Raw genomic sequence first — 25,777 nt, forward strand, 5'->3', positions numbered from 1 at the left:
GATGATGCCATATTATTTATAGCCTATTGGTGCTAATGCTATAAAATGTAATTCAAATTGTCTTAATTAACATGCTTATTAACTGTCTCTAGCTTCTTCATTTCAATTCCTTTTCATTTGTTTCTATAGTTACATGCACTTTCATATTATATACCATTGATCTCAAATTTTGTTTTACAGTAATTATACACAATTAATTTGTTTAGCATTAACAGAAAAGGACTTTCTAATCAAAAGTCATGTAGCTCTACTGGCATTTCTTAATATTTCTAACGAAGATATCTAGGTTCAAATCCCCCCTCCCTCAATTATGGAATTATCCACACAAAAATAAATAAATAAATAAATAAAAAATAAATAAAAATGCCTTCTAAGGTTCAAGAAAATTATAAGGTTGCAGAACCTTATATCAATATATCAGACGCATACACATTCTTTCTAAACCAATTTAGTTATAACATTACAGTAGACACACCATGTTTACCTAATTGATAGCAGCTTTTGTTACTGACTCACTGTGGTCTTCAAGGATACATAAACAGAATTATACTGCTGGCTACTCTGTCAATATGGTCGGTCCAAAATCTATAGGGGATGTCCTAGTATTATTATCTGATCTTGAACACTTGTTAAGCCTCTTTTCAGTATTCATGGTTACAGATTGGATTATTTCTTTAAACCTAATGCTTTATTTGATCTTCCACTGTGGACGTCTCTATTTGTTCACCGCTAAATAAACTTTTAAATTGAATTATTGGTAAACCACAATCGAAGCAATGATTAAAAGCTGGCCTTCGGGACATTCGATGAGAGAATAACATATTCTTCCCTTTGCATGAATAACAATCCTGGCTGCAATGGCCATAATCATGAAAAACTTGCTCTAGGCCTCGTTACATATTTTTGGTGACTCACTTGTGCCCTATATTCTCTTAATGCCTTAGCAGAATAAGGGTCTTCACTATAGTCATAATAAATTGGTTATAGGCCATTTTCCCTTTTTTTTGCTGAATATTCGCCCCCCCCCCCCCCCTTCTTCTTTAAGCCGTAAGCATGACTCTACTAATCTATATATAAAAATTATACATACATACGTACATATATGTATATATTTATTTATTTATTTATTTTGCTTAAATGTATAATCAATCTTAATGCAATTCATTTAAAAGTGACGACGTTAAAACAAATGAATAACTATCATAAAGATTACATTTATATATTCATAACCTTTATGTTTAGAAATATTTTTGCTTAAATTTAGCCGTATCGAGGTAGATTGAAATGCTACATTAATATGACTCGAAAAAAGTGTAGCAACTATAAATGTTATGCTTAAGATTTTAAATATTACAAGTTTGAGATTTATATCTTTTTTTTTAATAAATTTGGATGTAGATTAGGTTCTTTCAACCCAAATGTCTTTTCACATTATGCAAGTGCACAAAAATAGATTGAAATGGACCAAAATGGATAGAATAGGACTGAATGGACTGAATTGGAACAAGGTGGACCGAATTGGACTGAATAAGACCAAATGGACCGAATAAGAATGAATGGACCGATGTGGAAATAATAGACAGAATAGGACCAAATCAGACTAAATAAGACCTAAGTCGACCAAATAAGACTAATGTGGACAGAATGGACTGAATAGAATCGAAGTGATGAAAAAAACAGAGCGAATGGGACCAAAGTAGACTGAATGGCCCAAATATGACTCAAGTGGATCAAAGTGGACAGAGAGGACCGAATAGAACCAAATAGAATCAAAGTAGACAGAATGGACCAAATACGACCAAAGTAGACCGAATAGGACCTAAGCAAAACAAATAGAGACAATGTGGACTGAATTGACTGAATTGGACCAAATAAAAATTTAGTGGACAGAATGAACTAAAAAGGACCGAATATGGCCAAATTGGACCAAAGAGGACTCAGTGGATCGAATATTATCATTTTTATGACATTTTTAGGGCTCATATTTCTAATTTCTAAAGTCTATTTTAGTTTTTTCTTTGAATTTTATCTCAAAACTCGTGAGTTTAGCCCAAATATAATGAGTTTATCCCAAAACTCGTGAGTTTAAAAAATGAATTGAGCTAAACTTTATTTAAAAATAATAATAAAAATAAAATAAAAAATAAAAAACCTACAAAAAGAATCAATTTAAGGCCCAATTAGTCTAAAATGGACCGAAGGGGGAGGTTGGAGGTATTTTATCATATTTAATGAAGTGACTATTAAATAAAAACATATACACATGTTTGATGAAACAAGGCGAGACAAGATGAATCAAGCAAAACAGATCCCTACCCTAACACCTTTTCAATGAGGAAAAAACCCGCATGCAGCAAAGTGGTGCAAAGTGACTCAAGTGAAACACAAAATTTTAATTACTCCTAATTAACTTCCAGCCATATTCTTCCTCTCCTTCCAGTTCCCTCTCTTCTTCCATGTGTAGCCCAACTGCAACCACATCTTGATCTAAAATTTCTACAGCTCACATTCTCGTTTCACAAATTAGTCAGGCACATATATTAGACTAGGACATTAATGTACAGAGCATAACGAAACCTCTTAACCCTCTAGAGTCTAGGCTGATCCTGATCATGCTTTCTTTGCTGACTTATTTAGTAGGTGTGGTTTACAGGTCAGACTGCCGAGTTTATTTTGCTTTCAAAAGGATCTTTATTTATATATGGCCCGTAAGAATATACTGCCATAACTTTCATTACGATAATCAACCACATTTGATTTTGCTTAATTTCCAAGGTCTTGATCAGCTAGGTGAAAGCTACAAATAAGATCATTTTCCTGCCATGCTTGACTTCTCAACTAAGATCATTATTCCTAGTTGACAATTGCTTAAAGATATATACTTAGACTAGGTGACTTTGAACAAATAATGGATTATGAGAAACCGGGTCAGTCTTCTCAATTGATCTGGACTGTCAATCAAGCTTAGACCTAGCTAGCTAGACGTTACTTAAAATAGAACCCCACAAACCTGGACTATTTGATTCAACCTCAGGTCAGCCCCCTTAAATTAATTAAATAGGAGAGATTGCATCTTAAATTACCAACACATTTAATAGGTGCATGCAAATAAATAAATTTAACGTAAAACTTTTTAACGTTATACGTGTCTAGTTAAGGATATTGAACTTTGTTTTTTTGCTTGCAACAGTTGGTCAATATTGTTATAATTATGATCTTGTTATAATTAAAATAATAAAATAGTGATAACTACCATAAGTACTAGATCTTGTGAGGTGAGGAGGACGTGGGCCTGGATTTAAGTATCTATAAAGGAGCTTCACACACGTATATACATTTATATTAGGTTGGAGTAGAATTATATCTCAGATAATGACCAATTATGAGGTTATTAATTAGAAATGTTATAGGGCCCTTTAAACCTTTATATATATATATATATATATATATATATAAAATTTAAGTTTTATTCTATGTCTAGACCCACCATTATAATCTTGTTATAATTAAAATAATAAAATAGTGATAACTACCATAAGTACTAGTTCTTGTGAGGCGAGGAGGACATGAGCCTGGATTTAAGTCTCCAGGAAAAAGTTTCACACACATATATACATTTATATTAGGTTATAGGGCCCCTTTAATTTTTTTTTTTTTTTTAAACCTAATAAACTTTTCAATTCTAACAAATTTGTAACTTTATATATATATATATATATATAGAGAGAGAGAGAGAGAGAGAAGTATAAGGTGTAGATACCAAAGTAGATATGTAGCGCTAAGTTTGTTTCAATGGAAACCTTATGTGAAAATAATTTTTTACATTTTTCTGTGTTTGGTAGTATCAAAAGGAAAAACAAATCATAGAAAAAATATCTCTTATGTAAGGACACATGTGGATCATGTTAAGAATATATATCATTTAGAACTGACTAATCCTTTGACAAAACGCACTTTACTTGTAATTGGGTAGATCTAGGATGTGTTTAATACTTCAAGGAACCAGAATTCAAGTTCAAGTATTGAAGCCATGCAAATCTGTCCAAAAATCAAATGAAGAAGTGTTGTGCTTTAAAGCTTAACAAATAGCTCGACAAATAACTCGACAGATGTATCTATCGAGATTTAAAATGTGAAGCTCGACAGTTGTATCTATCGAGAATTACGAAAATCGGTTTTTTAGATTTGATTTCACGCATATCCATGTGTATGTATTTAGGTTTTCTTTTCTCACAACCCTAGACATATACAAGAATTATTTTAAAGGCCATCTTAGTTGATGAAACTTGATGCAAAGGTTTTATATAAGCATATTATGATCGGAGACATATGCCCTTAGTTCATCTTTCTCTTGAAGAAGTTGCTGCATTTGTACGCCATAGGGTTTTGTAACCAAGGAGCTTCTTGATCTTTATCGTGTTGATGAACTGAAAAACTTTGCATACAACATCCTTCTCAAGTTGGTGTGTTAGTCACGTACTTAGATCCATGCATCGATTAGTTAGTCACGAACCGAAAGCCGTGCATTGAAAATAAGAGATTGTCACTACATTACAAGTCCAATTGTGTATTGGGGTAAGGGTTCAACTGTAGATTGGTATGAGATACTGGGATTCCTTTACTTGTAACTGCTTGCTTTGATAATAGTGGATTCTCGGGAGTGGTAACCTTAAATTCACCCAATAGGATTTTTGCCTTGAAGGTTTTACCCATTCATAAACAAATCACCGTATCAAATTTATTTTCCACTGCATTTAGTTATTTGGTGATTTGTTTGTGCCACCACACATATTGCATGTTAATTAACTTAATTAATTAATTTGGCTAATTAATTGATTAATTCACCGTAAGGGGTCAATACATTCTTAGTCTATCATCTTAACTTCCTTTATTTAGCCTGGCATGTACTTCCCTTATTTAGTTTCGCGTGAGATATTTTTATTTTCCTTATTTAGTTTCGTGTGAGATAAAGATGTTTTCCAGAGAAAAAAAAAAATCCCAGAAAACAACTCTATCTCACGCAAAACTAAATAAGAAAAAATATATATCTCACACGAAACTAAATATGGAAAGTTAAGAGATAATTTTTTAACTCATTTTAAGATTGGCACCAAATATGGAAAATAAGATAATTTTCTAAAAAAATGCTTTTGGAAAAAGTTAAATGTCAAAACAAACAGAGCGTTAATTATAAATCGGAAAAGGTTTGGCTCCAAACATGTTTGGAGCCTTGGACTCCAACTACAAATATTAATATAACATATATTTTTTCATACGCATTGCACACGACTCACTTGGTTAATTGGGTTAAGTGAGTCATGTATATTATACATGATAAAGACTAATGTCATCTTTCTATTGGTTGTTGGAGCCCAAAGCTTCAAAAATGTTTGGAGCCAAACTTTATCCTTATAAATCTATTCTAAATTTTCCTTTTGCACTATGGCTATTACCTTCAATTTTTGCCATAAATAAGAAAACTTTTATGGCTGCCTTATTCCTTGTTATTGACCTGTTGATAACAAGACAAAGAAAGTCAAGTTGGATTTTTTTTTCTAAGGTTATCTATATAGAACTGGATGTTATTAGCCACAAGTTTTACCGTCCAACTAGCATCTCTTAATGTTTCCAATTAAGGTATTTAGGATTCAAATTTTCATCCCCATTGTAAACTATAAGTTGTAACTTTCAAATTTATTATAAAAGAATTGTATATTATTAACATTGAAAAATTGTAAATATTATATTATCCAATTATCATTTTATCTTTCAAATTAAATTGTAGATTATTTTTAGTTGACATTATAATATTTTTGTCGTATAAACTTTTGAAGCATCACAATTTTTCAAGTTATATTTCTGATATAAATGTTTTAATTGAGTTTAATTCCTATTCTATGTTTAAACCTCCCATTATGTTAATTTATTAATGACTACCATGGCCATCATAATTAATTTATTCATAATTATGAATAACTACCATGGCCATCATAACTTATTAATGACTATCATAATTATCAAATTTCATATTTAGAAAAAAAAAAAGACTATTATTAATATTGAAAATTTGTTAATATTATCCAATTATTGATTTTTACTTTCAAATTGTTATAATATAAAACTATAGACATTTGATTTTTAGGTTGACATTATAATATTTTGTCATATAAGCTTTTAAGACTTCACAATTTTACACGTCATTGTTCTAATATTTATATTTTAATTATTCTTCAATTCTATTTTATAGTTTTATCCCAATTCTATTTTATTCTATATTTAAACTTTCCATTATAATCCTATCAAAATTTAATTAAAAAATCAATTGTTAATAATTTCCATAATGATCAAATTTCATACAACTATATATATTATGTATAGACAGGTATAGGGTGTAGATAGTAACCCAAAGAGAACTTAATTGTTTCCTCAAAAAAAAAAAAAAAAAAAAAAAAAAAAAAAAAAAAAAAGACATCTTAAATGAAAATCTGTTACCAATTCTCCTTTTCCACCATGGCTTTAAGTAAGAAATCTGTTATGGCTGCCTTATTGCTACTGCTGTTGATAACAAGCCAAGGAAAATCATGTATGACTGATTGGTTGTTTGTATGGTATTATTATTTGTATTGCATTCACAATACAGTTACGCAGGCCTGATATTAGTACTACTTTTTGATGGCTTAGAATACAAGTTTGCATTGTATTCTTTGCGATGTAACATATATATGATAGAAGGGAAATTTTGTGTTTTTTAATTAATGATCATTAAAATTATACAAATCCGTAGGCCAAATATACATCCTTGAGGTAATCTAAGAAACCAGCTGAACTCCTTTAGATTTCCTAAATGACTCTAAATATATTAGTAATTTATTGTCTAATTATTAGGTACTCTTAAAGTACAGTAACATAGTGATCCCTACTCCCACATTCCTTACTAACTATGGTTTTAACCAAGTTTTTGTAGACTTCTAATTATTGCAAACATAATTACAAATTTATAATCCTTTATTAGAGGTTTTAGGGTAACTCCCCACTATGGACCTCTTACAATTTTATCCATCTTTTTTAAAATAAAAGGATTAGATTTTATAACTTAAGCACTATTTAACCAAAGGTTTTGTATCTATTTAAATTATTGATCATATGGCAAAAAACAAATAGATAAGATTTTATAAAGTATATATGTTATCCTAAGAACTCCAAAGGATTTTATCAGTAGGTCTCATGATTTTCAAAATATTTACAACAATGTTATTGAGCAATGCTACTCAAAAACTAAAAAGTACTCTGAATGTATTCTCAAAAGTTACCATGACTTTTGAATGGAGTTATAATGTGCCTTTATTTTAGAACTCATTTCCCTCTCCTTGTGTGTGTGCATGTGCGTATTTGTTTCTCAAAAAAAAAAAAAAAAAAAATACAGCGTTTAAACATCCTAAATTGAAAAATGTGACTCGAACACTCTTGATCAAACACTCCTGCCAAACACTTTTCTTTTTTTCTTTTTTTGGCTACAATTTTCAGTGATTAAATACTGAAAACTTTTGTTTGAGCTTGCATATCAACCAAGCTCTATACATTTCTGTATAAACAAATTTACCATTGGTGTTAAATATAACTAGTTTTTTATCTTGATTCTATTTGTTGCAGCTCCATTGGATACCTATACATTTCCTTCAAACAAATCTATCTTTGGTGTTAATTAACTTGTTTATTATCTTGGTGCTATTTGTTGTAGCTGTACAATCTATAGGTGTAAATTATGGAAAAATTGCCGATGATTTACCACCTGCAACTGAAGTAATAGCCCTATACAAAACAAGTGGCATAGGGAAAATGAGGATTTTCGATCCAAATCAAGCAACCCTCCAAGCCCTAAAAGGATCCGGCATATCAGTCATTGTTGGAGTTGTCAACAATGACCTTCAAGGCCTTGCCACTAGTCCTGCAGCTGCAAATGGTTGGGTGCAAACAAACATAAGTCCCTACTTGCCTGATGTCAATATTAGTTACATTGCTGCTGGGAATGAAATAAAACCCAGTGATCCATTAGCCCAATATGTTGGACCAGCCATGCAAAACTTATACAATGCAGTTACATCTTCTAATCTTCCAACCCAAATCAAAGTTTCAACAGTAATAGACATGTCATTGATGGGAAATACTTACCCTCCATCTTCAGGCTCCTTTAGTGACAATGCAAGTGCATACATAAATGCAATCGCTAGCTTCCTAGTAAGCACTAAGGCACCACTTCTTGCCAATGTGTACCCATATTTTGCCTACTTAAGTGACCCAACAACAGACATTAAGCTTGATTATGCCTTACTAAATTCATCAGGGGTTGTGGTACAAGATGGTAACTTAGGGTACCAAAATCTCTTTGATGCAATGATGGATTCTCTCTATTCTGCACTTGAGAAGATTGGTGCGGCCAATTTGACTGTCATTGTAACAGAGACTGGTTGGCCATCCGACGGTGGTGTAGCAGCTACAGTTGACAATGCAGGCACTTACTACAAGAATTTGATGAGTCATGTGAACAATGGCACTCCGAAGAGGCCTGGACCATTAGAAACATACTTGTTTGCTCTATTTGATGAAGACCAAAAGGGTCCAGCGGAAACTGAGAAACATTTTGGTCTCTTCTCACCTACCAAGCAACCCAAGTACCAACTCAGTTTTTCTTAAGATAATTGCTGTAGGAATTGTAATCTTTATTACTAAAATAAATTTTTTTTTTTTTTTTAAGAATCATGAAATAAAAGATGTTGCAAAGGAATAACTAAATCCATAAATTTAATTGTAACATTGGAATAGAACTCAAGATCTATATTTATGAAATATCTTACTTATTTAATTTTATTTCCTAAAAATGAATATTTTTTTAAATTTGAGAGAGATTATCTTTTTATTTTATAATTTTTATGTACATATTGAAAGTGTAAATTTAGGAAATATATCAATTTTAAAAGTTATTACACAAACATACTAAGGAATAATTAATTATTACAATTTTTTCAAAAAGAAACAGTTGTTCCTCAATTTAAGGAATCTTTATTCCTAAGGATAACTCTTACTTATAATAAATTTGCAACCAAATAATCAAATAATTATTTCACAACTCTAGTCGTCCTATTACAAAACCTGTTACAGTATATCATACATACCCTTAGTTTAGATGTGAGAGAGAGTGTGTGCGTGTGCGTGCGCGCCTACACATGCAAAATATGTATATATGGTACTAGATAGGTTGGAGAAGCTAGCTGCGTTGTTAGCAATCTATATTGTGTTGGTGTATTTTATAAACGTAAATAAATTTATAATTTTGCTCTTACAAAATTTTACTATGATGTAATATACTCTATTTGAATATATTACTCGCTACATAGTTGAGATGGTATGCTGATAAACTTGCTACATAGTTGAGATGTATTAGAAGTGGTTAAAAAATTAAATTTGTCATATCTCAATCGTTTAAACTTTTGGGACAATCGGTAATTTAACTAGGTATCAAAGCATGGGATCCTGAATTCGATTTTTGTCTCCTTCACTCTACCTCCTATTTAAATTCCCACACATTGGACCTAACCTATTAAAAAGTAGTCTCATCCCACACGTGAGAGGGAGTGTTAGAAGTATGTGGTTAAATAATTAAATTTATCATACCCTAATAGTCTCAATTTTTGGAACAATTGGTAATTTAACTAGACGTAAATTTGAATATTCTCTTGCAGCGGCAAGAAACACCCTTAAGAGAGTGAAATATATGTTCCTTAGCGAAGTCATATAACAGTGATATACTATCTTTCCTAATCTTTTACTATTATAAACATTGACACTAAATTTATTATTTTTCATTTTAAAATGATTAAAACAATAATATTTAATTCTTTTGAGTTGTTTCAAGTTTGTTATATCACTGTGAGTTGTTGAATTATATATTATTACTTTTGAAATGCAGAATCAACATATTAGTTGGAATACTACAAACTTTAATTGGTTTAAAAAATTGCTTGTTAGCTTAAAATTATTGTGTTCACTTTCTTCACCTTCTATACCCTTCCCCTTGATGAGTCGATGGCGTACAACAAACTTATGATTTCATTCTATTAGAGAGTCCCAATTGTGTTGGAATTTAGATAATCTTTCATTTCAAGATTATAGACTAAAATTTCATGTGTTGGACCTTATCTATTAAGAGGCAAATGTAAGGGTGAGTGATAAAATTGTGGTTAAATGATTAAATTTATCATATCTCAATAATTATTTAAACTTTTAGGACAATTAGTAATTTAACATAGTATCAGAATAGGAAATCTTGAGTTAGCATATATGAAAAATAAGCAACTTGGCTACAAACTATATACAACTGAAAACAAACAAATTTACATTTCTATAAAAATAACTCGTTTTCCTCTACAACTTTTAATCTCGCTCACTCTAATATTTATTAGGGTCTGATTTCTGTCCTTATTGAGGCAGGATCCTAGTATTTTATCATTTTTTTATGATTACTCATAATACACATGCATACATCTCTTAGAATATTAGTCTAAACTCACTCATATTTATCAACATTTTCAAAAATGGTTCAAACACAATATTCTGGTACCATTAAAATCTTTTGATTAGAAAATTTTCAAGAATACAATGACAAAACATTCATCATTTTCTTGAAGAAAAAAAATTGGTACATTTCCTCACCACTCTTTTCCATATACCTTTCAACAGAATGATCATGTGGATCTGCGCAAACATCCACACCCTTAAAAGTTTGTGGACTAAATTATATGCTCAAACCACAAGGGATAAATTTTAATATTCCCTCAAAATCTAATATAAGTCAAGCTTAGCAACAAACATGTACAAAAAGATAAGTAGAATATATATCATTCATGTTACCCCACATAACCTCCACCTCTCCTTTTTAAAAGAAAGCATATGATAATTAGTAATAAAGCATACTAGTATTTTTGCTAGCTAGCTAGTTAAGTTGTCTATATATAGCAGCAATTTTGAGACTAGATGGGATTATTTGTCTCTTGTTTCCTTGAATTCTTGGCCAACAATGCATTATATTCCTCTCTCATGCCATTATATTTCTCGCACAACTTCTTGAAAGCTTCCTTTTGGTCCTGATTTGGAGCTTTCTTCTTTTTATTTTCCAGAAGATGCTTAGTTTCTTCAATTTGTTTCTTGAGCTCTTCAATCTTTGCACTTTTCTCCTCAAGCTGCTTACGTAGCACCTCCAAGTCCGGTGTTTTCGTAGCTAAAATTGTAAGGTTTTCTCATATAATTAATGTTAACAATTAATGTGAAAAACAAAACTATCTTGAAGTCCAGATTTTATTTTATCAGAACTTTTATATATATATATATATATATATATGTGTGTGTGTGTACACTTTGCTACCAAGGATTAAAGGTACCAATCCCCACTTGGGATTTCTGAATTTCTGTGTCCCAATTGATGGTGTTTGATATCCTACTCTAAAAACCTATTTAACCCGTTTTTACAATAAATGTAGGGCTCAACCTGCCATGTTAAGAAGAAATGAACCACTTCAAATAAAAATGTTTAAGATATTACTCCCCCTCCCTATAAAACAATCTACATTTTACGTCTAAATAATAGTCCATTGCCAAAAACAGGAATTAAATTTTTTCAATTTTATATATTTATTACAATAAAGTATGGGCGATTATATACTTTTCAATATAAAAGTAGATGATAATATTAGGAAATTAGTATATTGAGATATATAGATGGGACCTTTTTTATACAAGTTACAACTTAAAACTTGTATTTTTTTTTAAAGCGAAATTATTATTTAGGAAGAAGCATGTATTTTGTAAGTACTAAATATTCTTTCACATTCTTTTATACTATTATTCCATTAATATATTCACAATTGATGCAAAAAATGTACAAATTTAAAAATTGAAAAAAAAAATCTATTTTTGTGTTAACACGACAACGAAATCTCAGGCAAGAAGTAGCTATTGCTATTCAAGACTAATAATTTATGGACATCTTTGTTTTTGCCCATTCTAAAAACACAAAGGGATTATTCAGCAAAAAAACACAAAGGGATTACACATCAAATTAGAATAGGGAGCAAAGAAGAATATAGTACCTGATTTCATAAAAAAAAAAAAAAGAAGAAGAATATAGTACCTGCGAAAATGTTTGAACTGCCACCTTCCATAACTTTCACGACTTTCTAAAAAAAATAGAAAGAGTTAAAGACTCAAAGATCTCAGAAAGTATACCATAACAAAATAAATGTACTAAAAGTTCATTGAAAGAAAAACTTAAAATCATTAAAAAAAATATAAACCTTAAAAAATTGACAATGGGTTAGTTTATTTTCTTCCCCTATTCATAATATACTAATGTATTGGATGTGAAATATGCATGAGCCTATTCATAATCATAACATGATAAATTAAATTTTTCAGTTTAAAAATAAAAATGCTTACTATATTTTGGGGAATGTGAATTTTGCAGTTTAGGCTGAAAAATTGTGTTTTATACCCTAATCAATTATGTGTCCAAGATAAATATGAAAATTAAAAAAAATTGGCCCATTTAATGATATGGTTCAGCACATGTCAATCTAGAAATCTTCGATTAGACACATTTCTAGCATGTTAATTCCGAAACTTACGGGATAAGATTTCTCCCATTTGATAATTCATAATAACATAAAACTTACTAAAATCTTGTTTTTTTTTTTTTTTATGGAAAAGCAAAATAAAATAAAATGAGACAAAAAGAGAAAGCAGAAAAGATAAACAGTGTTGCAACTTAATTGAAATTTTTAGTAATATGTGTAACCGAACACTTTTTTTATATATAGCAAATCTTCTTCAGATTTTTTTTTACTAAATTTTTATGGGATGCAAGGAAGAGAACTTTCAGACAAGAAAAATACTCAAAAATTGTAAAAAAATCTTTCTGAAATGAATTAAACTGTAAAATATCATCAACAGTAATACTAGATAAACAGACCTTACGTTTTTACTTTCTCCACCAAGCACTGTTTGCCCCTAATCCTCTCTCTCTCTCTCTCTCTGTCTCTCTCCGTCTGTGGTGCCCCTGCACTATGGTGTTTCAACTTTCATAACCCACGAATTGTAGGATGGATTTATATATGAATTTGAGCTGAATGATGAATAGACTAGTGGCAGTGGTACATGACCTATAGCTAAGCTAGCTAAGAAAGACAAAATCCATGATGTAGGGCAACTTTCTCAGATGGATAAAAGATTTCCACTGTAAATCTTAGTACATAGAGATTTGCTGGCCATTGATGTAAAACTCTCTCACACACACCATGCCTTCCTTTACCGTTCATTAGTGGGAATCAGAATATTTGTGCATGTTTAGGACCGACATGCATACAAATATGATTCAAGCTTAGCTCATACTGAGTACTTCTGTTACATCTAGGGAAAGAAAGACCATAATTTTTGTTGTCTTCTTATTAGGGTCCTTAGAAAGGGCCATATAATTTGATAATTCAGATACCTTTGCATGGGTCTGGGCCTGTAGAATGAGTAATTTGTGGACTTAAAAGGCTATTGAGAATTAGACTTCTTGAATCGAAGACCAAAAGAATATATGGACTACTTCCTAGCCTTGACCCTTAACCAAATATGGTATATGCTACCTAGCTATGACAATGGACCATACCATGAATTATCAAATACCCACTTTTCTTTTTTTGCTAAAGCTGATACCCCCTAGTGCAATTTGGATTGAGACCACTTCTTGGAAAATGGCTCAGATGCCACTAGTGCATTTCTGTCTTCAGAGTTAGCGTTTGGAATTCTTTTTATTTTTTTTTTTAATGTAGGTTTAATAATTGGGAATTTTTTTAGAAGAAAGACGGTGTATTCATTAATTAAGGAAGGTCAAATCAATCTGAATAACATTATGAATGTCTTGTGGACAGTATATCTTTCATTCAAACAATTAAATTTAGCGAAATAATTAGAATTCTAAATTACATTCAGCAAAAAAATTAGAATTCTAAATTACATTAGAAGACTCAATTAATTTTATTTTACAATAATCAATGATCTATAAGACGGCACTCTATCAATTAAGGGATCCTATCCATTTTTAGATCAGATAAAAATGGTACTACTCTACAGTCGTTTTTCTCATTTTAACTTTCAGGATTCAATAATTAGTGCAATAAGAACAGGTTTTTAATGGGTTTGGTCTGGTTGACTTTTAAAGGAATTGGTTGAATCATTTGTGCTCCAAACCTTGGAAAAATATGGTCTTGTTCCATATGGTCAAAGACGACTAAAGGACCTTCTGAAAATACTCATCAATCATGGCATGAGTCTAGGAATGAGTCTAGGATTCTAGCCAATACGATTCGATAATTTAAAATAAAAATAATGTTAGAGATACAAACTATTTTAGAAAAAAATTTACAAACTGCTGATATGATGAGTGATTATTAGTTAAATGAATAAGTGATATTAATGAAGAATCTAGATAAAAACTAATAAGAAGTTGATCATATCAACATTTTGTAAAAATTTTGTAAAATAGTTTATGACTATATCATTACTCTTAAAATAATTCCTAAAATTTTCTCTCTTTTTCCTTTCTTTCTATTGATTAAAGTTTCCTTGTAGGTTCTCAACTAATAGATTCTTAGTTATAAACTATTGTAGAAAATTAACAAGTACGTTTTATTTCGCATTCTTATTGTGTTGCAACCAATTGTTTTATACTTTTATGTTTAGCAAATAAACAAAGCAATAAAAATAAAAACTAATTTTTTTATTTGTTTGTTAAGAACCTTGTAATTCAATGGAATAACCTCCTCTATTTTTTAGGAGAACAAAGACTTGAATCTTCTTTCCACGTTATTATAATTATCAAATTTTAAAAAATAAAATTATTCTATTTTTTTTTAAAAATTATAATGATCCTAATAAGATAGTACTTGCTATCCTAATAGATCCTACTCATCCTTCAAGAACTCATTTTAGGGTTTGTTTGTTATGGTATATGTTTGTAAGATAAAATAAATTGAGATTTAATTAAGTGTACTCAAGAAACAATGTAGTTTTAAAAAGTTGTAAGTCTACCATGTTTGGCTTTTGGAAGAAAAATGAGGGAAGGGAAAGATGAGGAGTTAAAGTATTGGCTTTCCATGGTTTGGTTGACATGAGAGGAAAGAAAAATGAAAATGTAGAAGGAAACATTTTTTATGGGGCACCCACGCTCCCATTTTGGATGAAAGAGAGGGAAAGAGCTATTAAGGTTAGACTAAAATGTACTTTTGGTCCTTATTTCATTTTTATATTGACTCTTTATATTTTAAATTTTTTTCATTTTTGACGCTTCATGTATGCTTCAGTTCTTTGTTTGGCTCATCAAGTTTAAATAAATTTTCTATTTGGCCCTTTATGAAAATGAAAATTTTAAAACATAAAGAGCTAAAATGTCAAATACATACTTTAGTCTTAAGCATAGTTGTCAATATCATACGATACGCGATACGTATCGTATTGTGTGTAAAAAGTTCCGTATCGTATTGGCATATCGTAAGTGTTCATAAATCGTATAATACAGTGTGCGTATCGTATAAATCATATCGTATCGTAAAATCATACATATCATACGATACATAGACAAATGCTTTAAAATGAGATTTTTTGTTGAAATTTTTAGTTTTATTTGAATCTAACAAGTTGTTAGACTTGTTTTTAACACAAAATTATTAGTTTACTTAATTTAGCCTACTAAAATAATATATTCATAAGCTTTTTTTTATTTCATCTCTCTCCTACAACTGAACTACACAGCACACACTTACCCTTCACTTTAATATTTACAAATTTAATTTATATACTATGAATAAAATATTAACTGACAATATAATTTTTTTTTTTTTAATCATTATTGTTATAGGTCCAAGAAACTAAAATGCCAAAAAAAATTATTAAAATAAAAAGAACTAGAAATAGTAAATGTTAATGACAAATGATGATGAAGAAAATTTTAATGAAGAAATAAGTTTGCAAAATTATAAACATGATGATAGCATTGACTTACATGGGGTTTGTAGGGTCACGATTCAGGGCCCAAGCCCAAAAGATATGGAGTCTTGGTCCAATGAGCTCAAAACAATGAATTTGTAGAGAATGGGTCAAAGAACTAGGTCCTAGTGAATTGCACAACGGCTAGTCTTGAGCTAAACGATAATCAGGCACAAATAAAAGATGTTGATGTCCATGGACTTTCAATCCAAGAAGGCTAAATTATAGTATATTGATCATCGTTGGATTCTAAGATAGTTTGGATTGCTACAGTGTTCTCTCTCAATTTTTCTTCCCCCCTATCTCATGGGGATTTCTCACATTATATAGCCTTCTTGGAGCCATCTTGATCCTACACTTGTTGATCATTCAAATTCTCACTTGAGTGTCTGTCCCATCAAACACCTCCCTTCAGCCTTCTGTGAGTTGTGGTAGCCAAGGCAACACTGTTCAGAGGTCTTCTCCACATAAATGCGGCTAGAAAAGTAGCTGCATTGCATTTAATGCGGTGATGACAGCTTTTCTTTAGATATTTTGCGTTTCCTTCTTCCTCGTATGTTTATATGGCGCACTCCCATCGCCAGGGCCTTTCGGAGGGGCCCTCTAATTTCTAGAGTTACGCATTTGGGCTACATCGATCGCATTTCCTGTTTATGGGACTCTAACCTTGGGTCCCTTTTGCGACCATTTGCCTCTCCTCGGATTCGCCAACTGTCCTAGGTGAAGCCCAAAGCCTACTACATGATTTTGAGTCTTTGTCCCTACAGGGTTGATTAGGCAATTCGATGAAAATAAATTATTATTTTGAGTCATTTGTAATATATTATCACTTTTGAATATAAGTAATTTGAATGTGTATGTTATACACATGTTGTTTGATTTATTTAGTTACCTTGTTAAATGTTACTACACAAGTAATGAATAAATTAGTCATTAGCTGAATATATTCAAAATTTATAATGAATATACCCTTTATATATGTATATTTATCATTTTTTATAAATTTTATTAAGTGTTTGTATATCTTACAATACACAATACGATATGATACACGATACAAAAAAATAAAAAATCGATTCACGATACGATTCATGTTTTGACAACTATGGTCTTAAGCTTTTATATATATATATATATGGTATAACGTTACTGAAATACCCTTAACTTCTTCTCATATGCAAGGGCACAAAGGTAAAACTCATATTTTTCTTTTCTCTTTCCTTTACAAGCCGGAAAAAGGTAAGATAAATTGTTCTCTATTCTTCCTTTCCTCGTTCCTGTATCCAAACACATCAAAAGGGAAATAATTCTGTCTCCATCACATCTTTTTTTCTCTTCCCTCACCCTAGCTACAACCAAATATTAACAGAATAAACTAACCTAATTTTTTAAGATAAAGCATAAAGAAATAAACACTAATAACTTTATAATTCTTGTCTATCTGTTATCTCAAAAAAAAAAAAAAAATCTATTATTCTTCCAAAGTAGTATCTATAAAAAAAAAAATAAATAAAGTAAAAATTCTCTCCAATTTATTCGCACATTTTCTAATATTCCTATTTTTTTTATGGTCTAAGGGCAAGTCAACTATTCCAATCAATTTATCAAAGTTCGTGAAGGGCATTGTATAAGAATCATAAAAAGAAAGCACACGAAGTGAAATTATGCGAAATGCAAGTCTGTATCAAGAACTAAATATTACAATACATTCTGGTCAAAAAATAAAATATATTACAATACATTATAAAATTATTTTAAATAAATAATGAAAATTAGATTTATTAAAAACAAAGGACTTTATGGTAAATTATTATATAATATAAAATAAATAATATGTTTTTCTGAAAATCTTTGGTAATGGAACATTTTTAATTGGAGTAAAAAAAAAATTTTGAAATTTAGGCAATATTGCTTCAATTAAAGAAAATATATTAATTATTTTATATAATTATAGTGTGTTGCATAATATATGAGAAAAAATAAAATTATAATAATTGAAAACTCACTTAATGTATAAAACACTTGTGAATGTTTAGACCCCTAAATACAAATTTTCTAAAGCAAGCTTATATTCAAACAAGATATGTGCGGAATATGAAATATAAGTAATACCCAAATTAACAAACTACTCTAAGACACTGATTAATCACAACCAGCAGAAATTAAAAACTAAGAGTAAGGGAAAGAGAAATGCAAACATAAGATAACACTAGCATGTATTATAAAAGAGGAAACCAAAGAATTCGGCGAAAAACCTCTCCGCCACCTTCCAAGCGGTAAATGATCCACTAGAAAATCAGTTGGGATACATGAATAACAATAGACCCTCCAAGCCTAATCTACCCAATATACCTAATCCCTCCAAGCTTCTTTCTCCAACAAGGTTACGCCGAACCGTGTCTTCTCTAACTTGCCGAATCCCGCAATTAACCCATTGCATCAACCAATATGAATTGGTTCTCTCTTAAACTGTTTCCCAAACACCAAGAACCTTCTCACTACTTTGAATTTGTTGAGGTAAGGATTTGGTTTATAATACTCTCATGAGTATGACAATGGAGAGGGTGAGAGTAGAGGAATTTGGAGAATCAAATATATAAGATTGTAGATGAATCAATCTTGTTTTTCTCTAGGGTTTCTCTCTCAAAAGTCTCTCTATAAACTCTCTACATTTTGTGGGTATAAGGGTATTTATAGTAGGGTATAAGATAGAATGTAAAAAGTCACTTTCAGCAAAAGAGGGTGCATTGGCAAGTCACTCGCGACTGGGATGAGTCGCAAGTTCCAGTTGCCAGTTACCAGACTAAGCCAGACTGTACTTTTTGTCCAGTAATGATCCAGCTAGCCTGACTCTTCATCTTCCTGCATGCTTCACACATGTGCTTCATTTTGGTGAGTCACCACTCGTGAGTCAACCGTGAGTCACCTTCTTGTTGCACACTCTTGATCAAATCTTAACACTCTCTCACACACAAACCTTACATTATTCCCATCTAAATACAGGGTTTCTAAATGCTAAATTACAAGCAAATGTGGCACGAAATAAAGCTAACACATAGTTGAATAAATTCAACTTTACTGGCACAAAGGTAAAACGCATATTTATCTTTTCCCCTTCCTTCACAAGCCAAAAAAAGATAAGATAAATTGTTCTCCATTTTCCTCTTTCTCGATCGATCCTGTATTCCTATATCTAAACACATCGAAAGGGATATAATTCTTTTTCCATTGCATCTTTTTTTTTTCTTCCCTCACCGTAGCTACAACCAAGCATAGTATTACAAAATAAAATAACCTAATTTTTTAAGATAAGTGGAGAGAAACAAACACTAATAACTTTATAAAATTTCCCAAAGTAATATCTTCAAAAAAAAAAATCTAAAAGTAAAAAATTCTTTCCAATAAATTCGCACATTTTCTAATATTCCTTTTCTTTTTTTTTTCTTTTTTCTATTTTCATGGTCAAAGGGCAGGTCAAGTATTCCAGGCAATTAATCAAAGTCACGCAAGTCAATTTGCCCAACGTGAAGGCCACTCTATAAGAATCATAAAAGAAAGCACACGATTTGACCCTGTGTTTTAGACTTTTAGGTCTCATTTGGTAACAGTGTTTGAATAACGAAAACTGTTGTTTAAACACCACAATACGTATTTTCACATATTTATTTATCCACACATATTTCTGCAAAATTTAAACAATGTTACTAAAAATTTCTTACTAAACGGACCCTTAGTTTTTATATGTCAAAATTATGCAAAATGCATGCAAGTCTGTATCAAGAACTAAATATTGCAATACATTCTGCAAAATGCATGCAAGTCTGTATCAAGAACTAAATATTGCAATACATTCTGGTCGAAATTAAAATAAAATATATTACAAGTACAACACATTATAAAATTATTTTAAATAAATAATAAAACTTAGATTTATTAAAAAAAAGGATTTATTGTAAATTATTAAACTAATTCGAAACAAATAATATTCTTTTTTGATTTTCTGAAAATATTTGGTAATGGAACATTTTTAATTGGAGTAAATATTTTGAATTTTAGGCTACAGTGTTTCACTTAAAGCAAATATATTAATTATTTTCTATAATTATAGTGTGTCACATAATATAAAAAAAAATCAAATAATAATAATAATAAATCAAAGGGCATCAATTTGTATGACACAACTTTTATTATAATATATAATATAATTTGAAGATGAGGTATATAATATATTATTGTAAATGTTTTTAGTGAAAATAACTAAATGAATTGTTACATAAATCTACGATTCTCTTGTAGTATATTTATATTTCACATGGAAAAAAATTTGTGGTTTAGAGAGGTTTTAGTCACAATTTATTATGTTAATTTTTTTTTAAGAAATTATGTTAATTTTTATTAATAGTGGCTCATTGATGGTGTAAATTGAAGTAATTTAAAATTTTTCATGATTTTCTTTAAAATCTATATATAGAGAGAGAGAGAGAGAGAGAGAGAGAGAGAGAAAGAGATGATTTCCAACCTTCTATTAGCTCAATTACAATTAATTAAGTTTTTTTATTTTTGAATAAAGTATTTAAGTTTAAAATTCACTTACACCAAAAATCATCATGGAATGAAGCTAATAACCTAATAGGTTTAAATCCTATTATATTTAATAAATAAATAAACAAAACAAAACAAACAAAAACGATTCCATTACAACAACGTGTAGTTGGGTTTGCTTGTTCTGATGACCAGGTGTCAGTCTTCAGTTGACCTACTAGAATTATTTCGGGAGTTGACCCGACTTTAATGCTTATATTCCTCCAAAAAAACGAGACCATGCATTTACCTCACCTTCTATTGGCGGCCTCACAAAATGTATTAATTAAAAAGGAAAACAATGCTCAGCTAGACAGCTATACGGTAATATTGAATGTACCCTTCTTAAAAAAATAAAAATAAAAATAAAAAGTAATGGGTTGGTTTCACTTTTTCCTAGAAAAAGGTTTAATTTTTCCCTAAATTATCAAAATTTAGGCTACTTGGTTGAATGTAAAATATTTTTCGAATGTAAAATATTTTCAGGTGAAAATGTTTTCGGGAAAGGAAAACATTTTCAAGCATTTGACTGCATTATGAAAATTGTTTTAGAAAATTATTTCATTTGTTTGATTACATTTTGAAAATACTATTTTTCTATTAGTTTCTCACATTTTCTCAGCATCTGAACAAATTTTATAATAGAAAATTTCAAGATATAAACTTAAAAAAACAAAAATCAAAACAAAACCATTCGTTAAACTCAAACAATTTAGTAAAACTGAGAGAGGGAGGAAGAGAGAGTGATCAAAAATTGAGGGAAATGGATAGGTAGATCGAGAAGAAGAGAGATCGGTCATTGGTGGGTCATGGGCGACGATCTCAGCGGCGTGATCTCGAACCGACATCTGCGTGAGAGAAGAAAAGAAAAGGGAGATGGGTTTGAAGGAATGTGGATCGGGTATTGTAGAGGTGAGATGGGCTTTGCCGGCATGAGGGGGGACCTCAGACCGGCGTCTACGTGTGGAGTGCCGAGCACTACAAGAAAATGTATTTTTAGTGACGAAAAAATTCATCACTAAAAGTCCTGTTTTTCGTCACTAAGAACCTTTAGTGACGAAATTGGACTTTTAGTGACGAAATTCGTTTCGTCGCTGTAGCCCCGTCGCTAAAAGTCCTAGCAACGAAATTTTTCGTCACTAAAAGTCCGATTTGTTTTTTAAAAAAAAAACTTTTAGCGACGAAAACGTTTCGTCACTAAATGTTTTCCTCGCTAAAAACAGTATTTAGTGACGAAATATTTTCGTCACTAAAACTATTTCAGTTTATTAAATCATATTTAGTGACGAAATATTTCGTCACTAAAACTATTTTCGGGTACATTTAGTGACGAAAAAATTCGTCACTAAAACTATTTTTAAGAAAATTCAGACACATATAGTGACGAAAATTTTCGTCACTAAAACCATTTCTTACAAAATTCCGCTGCATTTAGTGACGAAATATTTCGTCACTAAAACAATTTTTTGTTGCCATATTTGTGACGAAAAAATTCGTCACTAAAACTTATTTTCTATTTTTATTATTTTCATAGCGTTGATATTAACCTGTAACCTGTCATTATATTATTAAAACCTCACATTTGATTAACATATTTATTTTAACAAGGGGAGACACACCATTTGGGCTAGATCATTGGCGCAATTTCTCAACACTAGGCCTCTATCGAATACTCAATCAAGTTTAATGAACTTTCTTATTAGTTTAATGAAACCTAAATAAATAAATTACCACCAAAAAGACAATACAAGCAAATTTAATCAAAATCAACACAGTAGCATCATATAGTGACACAGGTTTGTTTGTTTGTTTTAGCTTAAAACACCAATTTAATTTGTGTGTAAATACATGTAGGTTGTTGTAATATGTAAGTGATCCTACTTCAGCGATAGAAGAAAGAAAGAAGAAACTGAGATTTAATTAATGGCTAGCTCAAGCCACGATTGAGAAACAGGAGGACTCCTAGATCGTTAAACAGAGTAATTTATTGGATAAAAATAGCTCGCTCGATCAGCACAGCACTCAAGACTCAAGAGGATTTTATGATCAGTCTCTACTCTCTAACAGCTGGTAATAGCCAAAGGTAACTATTTATATTTATTATTTAAAATTAGTCATCCATATTCAGTTATTTACAGATTTTATTTTATTTAAAAAGCTTGTAAATTATTTTAGCACACTATTAAAGAGAAAGTCTCAGGCTTCTCTAGGATTAAAATCCAAACTTAGGTGATTTGCCCAGAACCCATTAGCAAAGCTCTAGTAAGTATACTTCGATTTCTTATTTTCTATTGATTCCCAAAAAAAATTCACCGCTAGCTTTTTATATTTTAAAATCTCACCAGCAACTTATACAAGCTTCATCCAAAAGCACTAAAAGTTTCAATATTTCACAGAAATTAAAATTATCATGTTTTAGATTATTAGATAAACAAAGTTTTAAACTTTTCTTGCAAAAATTACAACAAAAACCTGGTCTCTGAAAATTCAACCTGAACTCCAATTTTGTTTCAATAAAATCATTTTTGTTTCCATAGAATCCAAGGGTGTTGTTGGGAAAGAGCATACCTTGAGAGACCTGAGCCTAAGGGAATGAAAGAATAAATAAATAAATAAATAAAAAATCAGAAAAACCTTACTGATCGCCGCGAATGGCAACGGCAACGGCAACGGCAACGGCGACGGCGACGGCGACGGCTTCAACAGCAACGGCAACGGCGACGGCTTCAACGTCGTCGTAATAGACCTCGACGGCGACGGCTTCAATGTCGTCGTAATAGGCCTCGACGGCGATGGCTTCAACGTCGTCGGAGATGGGGTCGACGGAGATGGGTTTCTCTCTCTTTTTTTTTTCTAGCGTGGGTTTCTCTCTTTTTTTTTTTGAGCGTGAGTTCTCAGTTCTTTGTTTTGCTGAGTGTGAGGTTCTCTTTTTTTTGGGAGTATTTATAGTGGTATTTTAGCGACGAAATTTTTTTGTCGCTAAAGACCACTTTTTGTGACGAAAAATAAATTCGTCACTAGAAGTGGACAATAGCGACGAAATAATTTCATCGCTAAAGACCACTTTATAGCGACGAAATTCTTTCGTCGCTGTTTCCTACTTCTAGTGACGAATTTCTTTTTCGTCACTAAAGAAACCATTTTTTTTGTTATGATTTTTAGCGACGAAATTTAAATTTCGTCGCTGTAGCATATTTTTAGTGACGAATTTCTGTTTTGTCACAAAAGGACCCAGAATTTCTTAAACCTTTAGCGACGAATTTTATTTTCGTCACTAAAGAAACTATATTTTGTTAACATTTTTAGCGACGAAATTTAACTTTCGTCGCTGTAGTATACTTTTAGTGACGAATTTAGATTTCGTCACTAAAAATATACCACAGCAATTCCTACAGTGACGAAATATTTCGTCACTAAAAATTTCAACTGTTAGTGACGAAATATTTCGTCACTATAGATTAATTACACTCCCGCCAAAATTTCCCTCCGCAGGCGCCCATTTTTTAGATCTCTATAGTGACGAAATTTATTTTTCGTCGCTAAATGTTATAATTTTTTTAACTATTAGTGAAGAAATGCATATTTCGTCACTAAAGTTGTATTTTTAGTGACGAAAAATATTTCCTCACTAATTTTCGTCACTAAAAATACATTTTGTTGTAGTGGAGATTGAGATGACGAGAGTTTGATCTAGAGGGCGGCAGCGACGGCGCGATCTTGGCGATGTGATCTGGGGTGCGACCTCGGCGGTGTGATCTTGGTGGTGCTGGGGTGCGACAAGACCGATGTGATCTAGGGTTAGGGTGGTGGTGCGATTTGGTACGATCTTGCTCACTCTCTCTAATCTCTCTTCTTGCTCATTCTCTCTCTCTCTCTCTCTTCGGGTGTCTGAGTCTGGAAATCATTTAAAGGTAAAATACAAGTGTAAATGATTTTCTGGGTCAAAGGGCTTATTTTACAATCAAAGTTTAAGATTTTCCAAAAAACTTTATTTTACATGGCACCCAAACACGCTGCTGGGTGTAAAATATTTTCCAGAAATCATTTACATCAAAAACAAACACAGCCTTAACAATATATGTTTCACATTAGCTATTAGTAATAAAACTTTAATTTATATCCTTAGAATTCCTACTAAATTAACAGGAATAAAAATCAACATTTAAAAAAAAAACCTTTTGTTAACCGCATAGATAAAATGTTTAATACCAATGGTCATGAGAGGATGTTATTTATTTGTAAATTTAACAAGAAAATTACAACTACGTCAAAGTTTTTTTTTTTTTTTTTTTTTGGGAAAATAGGATAGAATTTTGAATTTTCACCTATAACATCTACTTTATAATAATTACTCATTATTATCAGACTAAAACATCAATCAATTCATAGTGTACACAGAGTTCGAACCCTAACGTTATTAACATCAATCTTCAAAAGAAGATATATATACATAGCAAAAATCACACACCAAATTGTTGTGGTGATTCTAACAAGTCGTCTAGCATTATATAAGATTATTTATGGATTTCAGTTAGTTCAATTAGTAAAGTCTCCGATAGTTGAATAAGAAATTTAGAGTTCAATCTCCACCTACACCAAAAACCAATTAATGTCTTACTCTGATGTTAAAAAACTATTATCAAGAGCGGACGCCATAAGTTAAAACTCTATATATATATAATTATTTATTGCATACTAGACCCCAATAATTGAGATTAAGGTTTGGTCAAATTTATCACACACAATTTAGTAGAATCATTGATTTTTTTATACATACAAATATGTCTATCGATGTTTTTAATTACTCCTAAATTACAGAATAAATATAACATACAATATTCAAATGTCAAAGTATTTCCTGAGTCTCGTCATTATTCTTTCTTTCCCACCTCCTAGAATTATGTAACTACTGGCCAATAGATCGATTATATAACTCATATAAAGACTATATGACTTTCTGAACTTCATAATTCTAACTTAGAATTATTCCAATGCATGCACATGGGGAGTACTTGACCGGTTGACCTTTCCCAATATATAGTGGTATAAGTCGGAGTTCACAAGGCAGAGATATCCAAAGGGCAAGAAAATTTATTGTAGTTTTTGCTTCCTATCCTCA

At 30.9% G+C, this 25,777-nt stretch overlaps 1 protein-coding gene across 1 annotated transcript; it reads left to right on the forward strand.

Moving 5' to 3' along the window:
• Window positions 1-6,477: 6,477 nt before the first annotated feature.
• LOC115993867 (glucan endo-1,3-beta-glucosidase-like) lies at window positions 6,478-8,691 on the forward strand. Its single transcript, XM_031117851.1, has 2 exons — window positions 6,478-6,561; window positions 7,708-8,691. Exons 1-2 carry the CDS (start codon window positions 6,478-6,480, stop codon window positions 8,689-8,691), a joined length of 1,068 nt encoding a protein of 355 aa, XP_030973711.1.
• The last annotated feature ends 17,086 nt before the right edge of the window (window positions 8,692-25,777 follow it).

The sequence above is a fragment of the Quercus lobata genome, chromosome 1 (genome assembly GCF_001633185.2).
Source record: "Quercus lobata isolate SW786 chromosome 1, ValleyOak3.0 Primary Assembly, whole genome shotgun sequence".
In the NCBI taxonomy this organism is placed as follows: Eukaryota; Viridiplantae; Streptophyta; class Magnoliopsida; order Fagales; family Fagaceae; genus Quercus; species Quercus lobata.

Coding starts and splice junctions, on each gene's coding strand:
- LOC115993867 (XM_031117851.1), top strand. CDS start 6,478: ATGAAAATCTGTTACCAATTCTCCTTTTCCACCATGGCTTTAAGTAAG. Junction 6,562..7,707: donor CCTTATTGCTACTGCTGTTG/ATAACAAGCCAA, acceptor GTGTTAATTAAC/TTGTTTATTATCTTGGTGCT.